The sequence below is a fragment of the Lactuca virosa genome, chromosome 5 (assembly GCF_052849685.1).
Source record: "Lactuca virosa cultivar CGN04683 chromosome 5, Lactuca_virosa_CGN04683_v6, whole genome shotgun sequence".
Classification (NCBI taxonomy): domain Eukaryota; kingdom Viridiplantae; phylum Streptophyta; class Magnoliopsida; order Asterales; family Asteraceae; genus Lactuca; species Lactuca virosa.
In genome coordinates this window covers 313,668,264-313,678,243 of record NC_136430.1, presented here as the reverse complement: position 1 = coordinate 313,678,243, position 9,980 = coordinate 313,668,264, and the positions used below count along the sequence as shown (strand labels likewise).

General features: G+C 35.5%; 1 protein-coding gene across 3 annotated transcripts; it reads left to right on the top strand.

The window, feature by feature from the left end:
- The first annotated feature begins 4,464 nt into the window (after positions 1-4,464).
- Positions 4,465-7,724, top strand: LOC145115135 (tubby-like F-box protein 10). 3 transcript variants are annotated; one of them, XM_079051328.1, is made up of 7 exons: positions 4,465-4,644; positions 4,948-5,051; positions 5,297-5,358; positions 5,861-6,268; positions 6,404-6,491; positions 6,570-6,705; positions 6,776-7,724. In XM_079051328.1, the coding sequence occupies exons 4-7, from the start codon at positions 5,927-5,929 to the stop codon at positions 7,536-7,538; spliced, it is 1,329 nt and encodes a 442-aa protein (XP_078907454.1). In that variant the 5' UTR covers positions 4,465-4,644; positions 4,948-5,051; positions 5,297-5,358; positions 5,861-5,926; the 3' UTR covers positions 7,539-7,724. The 3 variants fall into 3 exon arrangements, with proteins under 3 accessions (XP_078907454.1, XP_078907456.1, XP_078907457.1); XM_079051330.1 differs by lacking the exon at positions 4,465-4,644 and having other exon boundaries at positions 4,699-5,051; positions 6,573-6,705; XM_079051331.1 differs by lacking the exons at positions 4,465-4,644; positions 4,948-5,051; positions 5,297-5,358; positions 5,861-6,268 and having other exon boundaries at positions 6,380-6,491; positions 6,573-6,705.
- Positions 7,725-9,980: the final 2,256 nt, after the last annotated feature.

The following is a 9,980-nucleotide window of genomic DNA, read 5'->3' as shown; positions in this document are numbered from 1 at the left end:
ATGCCTTCTCCGTTATATAATGTATCATAATCAATATAACTAAGGATTATGATTTAGTAAGCATAAATATTCTTTAAACTAAATATTCATTGATTTTTCAAGCTGTTAAAAAACATAGTTAATTTTAAAGATAATTACTTTATCAATGTGGCCATTAATGAAAACTTCATAAAAATCACTACATTTTGGATAACTATCACAAAATCACTATATTTATAATAAATTTTTACAAAAGTCTCTATATTTGGAAATGCGAAAAATGTCACCGTAACACAATAAAATTTTGTGTTTGGTCCTATTTAGTTACTTATGTTTTTTTTCTACGTAATAGACCATTAAACTTTACAATTATCTATTAAATAGGGATTATGTAACACCCTGGTATTCAGGTGCTTTCAAATTCATCCTTATGGTTTTAATTTATGCCATTTTGGTCCCTGTAATAGAAGGAAGTAGCAATGAGAAGCCCTAATGGAAAAACCGTAATTTGGAAGGAATGGGAGTACGCCATGCGAACGTGTGTACGCTTAGCGTACTAGGGCGCGCCCTAGTACGCGGGGCATACTCATCAGACATTGAAAACCCTAATTTTTAGGTTTGATCCCTACTTAATCCCCCTTATAACCTCATTTCCCTCACCCTTTTAGCCTCCACCCTCTTTGAGTTGATTTTGCAAGCCCTAGCCCTTGTGTGTGTTGAGCTTGAGTGTGTGTGTGTTCTTAGTGTTGAAGAAAGATGAAAGGGTTCTTTGAGAAGCTTTGGTGTGGGATTCAAGCTTGTAGATTTGAGATCTTCATCTCTTTAGGAAGCTCTAGAAGGTATAAAGTCTTGAACTTTACTTGTATTTCTTAGAGATCTATCCATATGGAGTTTTATGAGTTTGTCCCCTTTTCTTGGACTTAATGAGTAAATGTTACTCTAAGACCAAAGGAGCTACCTTTTTAGAAGATTTGAGTTGTGTCAAGTCATAAAAATGCATTCTTGCCTTATTTAGTGCTTGCATGAAAAGTGTAGAGGTCCTTAGTGGTTAAGACCAGCTAGGAGGTTGTTTTGGGTCTTAATAATGCATGCATAACCATAAAGTTGGAAACTTTATGGTTAAGAGCACCTTCTTGGACTTGGATATGGTTATTGGACGTTTGGACTGAATGGAATAAGCTCTTATTCAAAGTTTTGCATGGCCACCACGTATGATGGGCGTACCAGGGCGTACGTTGGGCGTAGGTGGTCAGCATCGCGTTCTTGGTCAAGGCGGAGTACGCTGAGCGTACAGTTGGGTACGCCCCGCGTACTCAGCCTGTTGGGTTTAGGAGTTTGGGCTTCAAGTTTGGGTAAGCCCCGGATGAAGAAATTGCATTTTTCATTTTACTATGTTGCTATTGGTTGAATCTAGCATCCAATACAGTTAGAAGAGCAATTGATATGATTTGGAAATGAGCGATCATCAATATACACAAGAATTGTTACATGGAACTTCTACACAATATCATGAGCTGATGCGTTTTTCACGTGAAGCGTATGTACTTTTATGCAATCATTTTAGACGAAACAATTGGTTGCAAAGTAGTAGGCATATAAGCATTGAAGAAAAGATGCCTATGTTCTTGACAACTATAGCACATAATAAACGATTCAGGATTATCAAACGAAGGTTTCAACACTCCACAGAAATTGTTCATAGATGCTTTCATGAGGTACTAAATGCAATGATCATTTGCAAAAGAAGTTATTGTGCCAACGCATTATAATGCAACCGTGAATTCCTCAGAACAACATAGTAGGCTAAAAGAAATATTTCCTGGAGCAATAGGTGCGTTAGATGGAACTCTTGTACATGCAGTCGTGCCTGCTGATCAACAAACTCGCTACAGGGGAAGAAGAAAAGGTGAATGCTTTCAAAATGTTTTAGGAATTTGTATTTTGATATGATATTCACATTCGTATGGGCCGGTTGGGAGGGCATAACACATGATTCGCGATTTTTGAAATAAGTTGCATTTAACCCGACTTCAGGCTGTCTGTTCCCTCCTCCAGGTTTGTAATTCTTTTTAAATTTATTCTGAAATGCGATTTAAAATTTCTAGATATAATACTTCCTTCACTCATGTGTATACCAACACTTGTGGATTTATGACTCCTTACCGCAACACGATGTATTGGTTATCTGATTATCGACGACGACGTGCGTTAACTAAGGTAGAAAACTTCAATCATGCACATGCGCAACTCAGAAATGTTATTGAACGCGCTTACGATGTTTTGAATGCGAGATTCCCAATCCTAAATTAAATGGCTCCTTTTCCTTTTTCAGTGCAAAGAGACATAATCGTTGCTTGTTTTGCAGTCCGTAATTTCATAAGGAAATGCAATATTAATGATGAGTTATTTATGGCGTTCGAGGAGAACAATGGTCAAACACAATGGGGAGAGAATGATGGCCAAAACGTATACGATATGGAATGGGGTCCACAAGGCAACTAATACATGGATAATTTGTGTGACCAGATTGCGAATCAGTTGGGGTCAAATTAAATTTGTATGATTTTATTTGGATTTTAGTATGATTTTGTGGATTTAAAAATATTTATGTTTGATTTGCATTTGTGTTTAATTTTGATTTATGCTAAATTTGGATTTTATATGGTGTTTATATTTTTTTATACTTATTTAAGAAATTGATTAGGTTATTTTATAAACAAACACTTGAATTCAATAAAAAATAAAACAGAATGGTAAAATGATCATTTTAATAATTCAACACAACAATTCAGAGGTCCCAAGTCCCAACCAAACAACATGTTAAACATTCAGCTCTTAAAATTTCAGACTCTCTTAGAAATTCAGATCTCTTAAAAATTCAGATCCTGCCAAATAACCCCTAAGTGTTCACCAGGTGTACACCATCCCCCCCAATTGCCTTATTGACATATATTGCTAAGGTATCCCCTAAGCAGTATTGTCTATCCCGAAGAAAATTCCTTATGATAGGTCCCTGAATTAGATGCTTTAGGGGACAGAAGTGAGGATAACGAGAATGAGTAATCAGATTGAATGTTTTGATGAAATTAAATTAATTATTATGGGTTGAAAACCCTATGTGGTCAGCAGACCCCAAGTCTGACCCACTCAGTTTCTTATAATACAGGTAGTGGCACGAGAGCACAAGTGTGATGTTATGATGAGCGATTTAAGGACGCTTATAGGCCCATAGTTTATATAAACTAGTGTAAGGCTTGTATTATTTTCGTTTATGCTTATGTACTGTATTGACGATGACATGCCAACGTTTTCAATATACATAAAATACATTTATTCGAAATGTTTTGATAATATTATTATCATATTTTTTGGAACAAATTTCACAATAATAATCTTTAAAAATGATACTTTGATTTAAATAAGTATAAATAAATCGGTCTTTTTTGTCCGTGAAATTTAAGGATGTCATATTAAGTTTTTTTTTTTTTTTTTTTTTTTTTTTTTGTAGCTTAAGAGAATAAGGAATGAGAAGACAATCAATATAAGGCAATAACCTTATAGTTGGAATCGATGCATCGTAAACACACTTAGGATGAGTTGTCTTCCACTTGTCCCAAAACCGGTTAGCATGCTAAATTGCGTCTAAATGACTTAATTGACAAGTCAAATAAAACTTAAATAACTTATTGTGCGAAAAAAAAAAACAAATAAGTACCTAATCGGTATCAGAAGCCAAACATTAACCAACTATAATGACATTTATCAGTTTTGAAACAACGAAGATAAAATATTATAAAATATTATGATCCATATAATATTTTATAATTTATTATTTTTAAGGGCTTCCTAAACTAATGACAGATAAGCTGATTTTAATAAGCAAGAGAGTCTTTAAGTGTTTGGATAGAAGTCTTTAAAAATCAGCTTATTGCGGTATGAATAAGCCAAATAAGCTGATTTTAATAAGCAGGGGGGAATGGTTATTGCTTATTGTTTATTGGTCATTTTACTCATATAAGCTGTTTTGTTTGTCAAACACTTAACATGCTTATTGATTATTGCTTATTTCCACCGCAATAAGCTAATCCAAACATATTTTAAACAAGTGTTTATTCCCACCCCAATAAGCAAATAAGCAATAAGCTAATAAGCTAAAAACTATTTATCCAAACACCCCCTAAAATTGTTGATGCTAATTGCCAATGATGCTTAAAATATATGACTTTTATAACATTGACCTTTAATACCCTACTATTGATTCTGATCTATAAAATTATTTTACTTTTAGTTTACTTGTTAAACATGAAATCATTAATCTGATAATATTATTAAAAATAAAAAGTAAAATATCATATCAAATAACAATAACAAATTGTCAATTCAAAAATAATATCACATTCAACCCAATATTTTTATTTGTTGAATAAACTTTGATGGGGTGCATCGTGCATTCAATTGTTCCCGTTGATTGTTGGGAGTCATAATAAGTACCGTTGACGCAGGGAAATGGCCAAGAGGCAAGGACCGCACCAACCCCACTCGAGTTTCCTTTCCTTCCTCAACAAAACAAGAAACTGCCAAGAAAAGTCCCAATTTCATAATCTCCTCATGCGTGTTTGTGTTTGCTTTCGATCATCGACTTATCTGCATCTGTAGCAGCAGCCGGTATTATATAAATCATTGATGATGTTTATCTGTTTTTGTTTATGTCACACCCTTCTTTGATTATTCCGATTCACATTAAAATATACACTACTAGTCTTAGTTTTATATGATTATATTTAAAAGAATCAATATTTTAATCACCATAGACTTTTTTCTTACTTTTCCCCCTTTCTTGTTCCCCTGTTAGTTGAGCTAGATCTAATGTTGGTTTTAAGTCCGGTGAGGGTTTTCGAGAGATGTTGTGAACTTCCCTTTTGGTCTTGAGTCTGATTTGCTTATTTCTTGCCTTCCATCTGTTTGTAGAAAGTTCTCACAGAAAGATTTTCGGATAGACGCACACGACTAACATATCTGCACCCATCATCAGATTACTGAAGGGTTTCGAGAATTTTTTTTGTTCGCATAAGGTATAGGCGTATAGATCTCTGATCTTGCATTATTATTCATAATTTGTTCGTTATTTACTGTAATTTGAACCCAATATGGGTTTTTGGATGAGAAAGAAATCGAAAAAAAAATAAAAAATTCCCCCTTTTTCTAATCAACATCTTTATATAATCGGCGATTCCGCACGGAAAAGCTTGTGGTTTTGATTTCATGGGTTTTATCTTTCGGTTGACATTTTGCTTATACTTTCACATGGATTCTTCAGATCTTCATCGCAAGCTCTTTGCTGTGCTGATTCGATGGTGTTTTAGCTTTTACCATAATCAGGTTCGTTTTTCGAGTGTTCTTTTCTTTTTCTTTTTCTAAGTTCAGTTCTTTTTCACTTTTCACAGTTGTACTTTGATGATATTCGTTTGGGAAACATGAGAATCTAGTCGATTCCCAGTTTCCAAAACAAGAACAAGAAAAAAAAAAATTTCAAAATTCCTGGTAACTTTAATTCAACCTTTTCATTGCCAAAAACCCTTCTTCAATCTTCCCTTCTAAATTCGTATAATTTATATGCATACAAGACCAGTTTCACTCACGTGATGACGGATGAAAGGGTCAAAACTCAAAACTTTGTAGTTCTTAGGATTCTTTCGCTGATTAGTTCCATAAATTGACCAACTTTAAATTGAAACCAGAAAGCATATGTTTTAAAAATAGAAAAAGTCTAGTCCCTGATAAAGGTACACCATGTGAAACCTTCTTTTCTTCTTATCTCTTTTCTTTTTTTCCACTTTTTTAATCCCACTAACACTCCACAATCTTCTGATTATTTTGCCAGATTCAAATGTCAAATCTTTTCTCATCTCCATAAAAAACCGACTCCCCTTTCATTTCCTCTTTCCAAATGTCGTTCCGGAGTATAATGCGTGATGTGAGAGATGGATTTGGGAGCATATCAAGGCGGAGTTTTGATGTAAGAGGAAAATCTCAAGGATCTGTAAATGATTCAAATTCAAGCGATAATCAAGCCTCCATTGTTGTCCAAAACAGTAGGTGGGCTAATCTTCCACCTGAGCTTCTCTGTGATGTGATTAAAAGATTAGAAGAGAGTGAAAGTACTTGGCCTCAAAGAAAACATGTGGTGGCTTGTGCTGCTGTTTGTAGATCTTGGAGAAGCATGTGTAAAGAAATTGTCAGAACCCCTGAATCCTCTGGGAAGCTCACTTTCCCGGTTTCCTTAAAACAGGTATTTAATATTATAAATTTATAATTTATAATTGGTTAGATTTTTCAAATTATAATGTCTTAAAGTAAATGAAAGTAAATTGCTATTTCTTGCATTTAGTCTTAGTTTCTAATGGTTGTTTTTTTACCTATCCAGCCGGGACCACGTGACACCACTATCCAATGTTTCATTAAGAGGGACAAATCCAATCTGACATATCATCTTTTCCTTTGCCTTACCCCTGGTGAGCTTATAAATTGGTTGATATAAATCTATAATTTTTTTTTTCTTAAAAAAGTTACTGAAATTTGGTTTTTTACAGCAGCATTGCTAGTTGAAAATGGTAAATTTTTACTATCTGCTAAAAGAACTCGAAGAACTACTTGCACTGAATATGTCATATCCATGGATGCTGAAAATATTTCAAGATCAAGTAGCACTTATATTGGAAAACTCAGGTATAGAGTTTTTTATTTTTTTTATTATTAAGTAAAAAGAGAAATTGAATTTACTGTTTTTATATTTCAGATCTAATTTTCTTGGAACAAAGTTTATAATATACGACACGCAGCCCCCGCATTCCAGGGCTTCAATCCCGCCACCTGGCAGATCGAGTCGAAGATTTTACACCAAAAAAGTCTCACCGAAAGTCCCAAACGGAAATTACAATATTGCCCATATCAAATACGAACTCAATGTACTCGGTACACGGGGTCCACGTAGGATGCACTGCATCATGCACTCGATACCCACGTCAGCACTCGTGCCAGGTGGCACCGTGCCAGGTCAGCCAGAGGCCCTCCTTCCTCCTCTTTCAAATTCGAATTCCTTATCGGATTCTTTCCGGAGCATTTCCTTCTCGAAATCCCTCGACCGCTCCACCGATTTCAGCAGCTCCCGGTTTTCCGAAATCGTCGGTGCCGCCATGTCGAATGATGTTCCGGATGGTGAAAAGTCGAAAATGCCCTTGGTGTTGAAGAACAAGGCGCCTAGGTGGCACGAGCAGCTGCAATGCTGGTGTTTGAATTTCAAAGGGCGGGTGACGATTGCTTCTGTGAAAAACTTTCAGTTGATCGCCGCCCAACCGCCGCCAGTAGTGGCGGCGGCACCACCACCTTCGTCGTCTTCTCAGGCTCAGGCAGGGGGGCAGCCGGAGCATGAGAAAGTGATATTGCAGTTTGGTAAAGTTGGGAAAGATATGTTCACCATGGATTATCGGTACCCTTTATCAGCATTTCAAGCTTTTGCTATTTGTTTAAGCAGCTTTGACACCAAATTAGCTTGTGAATAGAATAAAGAACAAAAAAAAAAAAAATTAACTCTAGGGTTTTCAGATGAATGAATGAAATGGGTAAAGAAAGGAAATAGGAATGAATGGCTTTCTTTTGTTGTCCAACAGTTGTTATTGAGATGTTATTGTGTTTTTGAAGTAAAAAAAAAGAAAAAAAAACTCTATTATAAGCTCAAGTTTTCGTTGTTTCTTTTTGCAAATGGATATATATTTTCATTACATCATATTGCGTTAAGTTTAATACTAACTAATTTTACTAAAATGTCTATTGAGATATAACTTGTTTAAATTTCCAAAAGATAAGTTCGGTTTTATAGGTTGAGTGTCATGTCGACTATTTAAGACTTGATTGTGATGTGTATTTAATAAGATTGGGACCAATGATTATGACTAATCTTTTTGAAACTTAGGACTTGATATGGACTGGTTAAGGATTAGGACAAAAACTGGTCTTCAAAAAATGATTATATGTCAAGTATTTTCTGGAAATTGTAGAAATTAATAACTACTATGTAGAGCTCGGGGTCAGTTCGGCTATACCATGACAGTTAGGTGCTTGGACCTCGAGCTTGAGGAGGTCGAGTGGGCAGGCACCACCGAACCCTTCTCCCCTCATTTCTTTTATTTCTTTCTCTTCTATTTTTTTTCTCATACATTAAGATTTGTATCACTAGCTTTAGGAAGTAGTCCTTTTGTGGGGTGTGAGGAAAGTATGCTGATGTGGTGTTGATGTGGTGAGAGAATAGCCTAAAGTTGAAGGCATGGTATGCTCAAGCACCCCATGAGTGAGTGATTGAGGTGCCGTTTGTTTCTTCGAAGCGAAAATGCATGACGTCTGCGGATCACCTCTGGAATCCTCTGCGGCTGCAGCATGTAATAATAAGTCTGTTTGGACCAAACGGCTGCAGCATGTAATAATAAGTCTGTTTGTTTTTTAACATCTGTAGACTGCTGTAATAGGTTAAAGTAAGGAGTGAAGATGTTTGAAGCAGAGGGTCTGCTGTGTCACGCAGCACACGCATAACAGTTTTTAAGTCAGAAGTCTTCTGAAAAACAAACGGTTGCGAAGAGCCAAATGCTGCGCGACGGAGCAATAAGTAATCTTTTTTTTAAAACAAAGAGAGTGAGTGAGTGAGTGAGTGAGTGAGTGAGTGAGTGAGTGAGGGAGGGAGGATACCTTCTCAATTGATTTATTCAAAAATATTGGGCCTTTATTGGTAGTTTTTGTTCACATTTAAATATTAACTTTGAAAAAGAACAAAGAAAGACCTAACTCAAAGTGGTTACCTTCAAACGATAAAAATACCACCATTGTTTTGGCTACCACACAATACATATAATTATCGATAGAAGAATTATGTAACCCATAATGTCAGCCTTGACAAGGAGGTTGTATTGCCTACTGCTATAAAAATAGATTTCATTATTTTTAAAATACTCTTTAACGATCAATTATTATTGATGATTCTATCCGACCCACCTAAATTGTCACTTATGATTCAAAAGGACTTGATTGTCATATCCTTTAAGTGTTTGATATCGAGGTGAATGCTATTATTGTAAGGCAATGAATATGGTAGGCCACATGAGCCCGTCTTCACTAATGCAACATTAATCAAAGGGGTTACCCACCTCCATCTTGTGAAATAGTTGGATAAGAAAAATCGAACTTAAAATTATTTTCTTTTGAACACCTCAATGATTATACATAAATATAAAAGCCAGAAAAAGAAAAAAAAAACAATTACATATGATGATATGAATAGCCTCCTCTTATTAAGATAAGAACCCACGAGGCCCAATTAAAATTTAATTTACTATTCCTATTCACAAACCAAGTGAACGGAAATTTACCAATTGCTGCAAAAAGCGAATCACATCTCATCCTTCGCGTCCCAAACACCAAGCAATTACGAAAGTACCAAATGTTTTCATAGTTATCACATCCACTGCATTGCGTTTCATGCCCGGGAGATGTAATAAGTCAATCCACTCTAAAGAATTCAAGCAAATCGGGCACAACGAGAAAGGGACTTCTACACCTCTATCCACCAAGTTTGCACACAAAGACACTTTATCAAACGAGTTCTCCAAACAAAATGTTTACTTTTTAGGGGTGAATTTATTCCATCTCGTGATCACCGAACTATTAGGATGATTTACATCATCTATAGTTTTTCTTGTCGAATTTATCGTAAAATAGTTGTATTATTCAAATTGCGGCTCTAGTCATCACGATGATCTGAAAAAGAGACATTCTGCAAGACTTTATACAACCTTTCCATTCGATCTGTGTCGGCTCAACGTCTAAGATGTCGCCGCCATCTAACTCCCATGTGTTTTCTTATTTACGATCTACAACCAAACAATCCGATTTGTTTCCAAAAGGAAGAGTCCAGGGAAACTATACATTAAAGGAACATCTCAAACCCACCTCTCTTT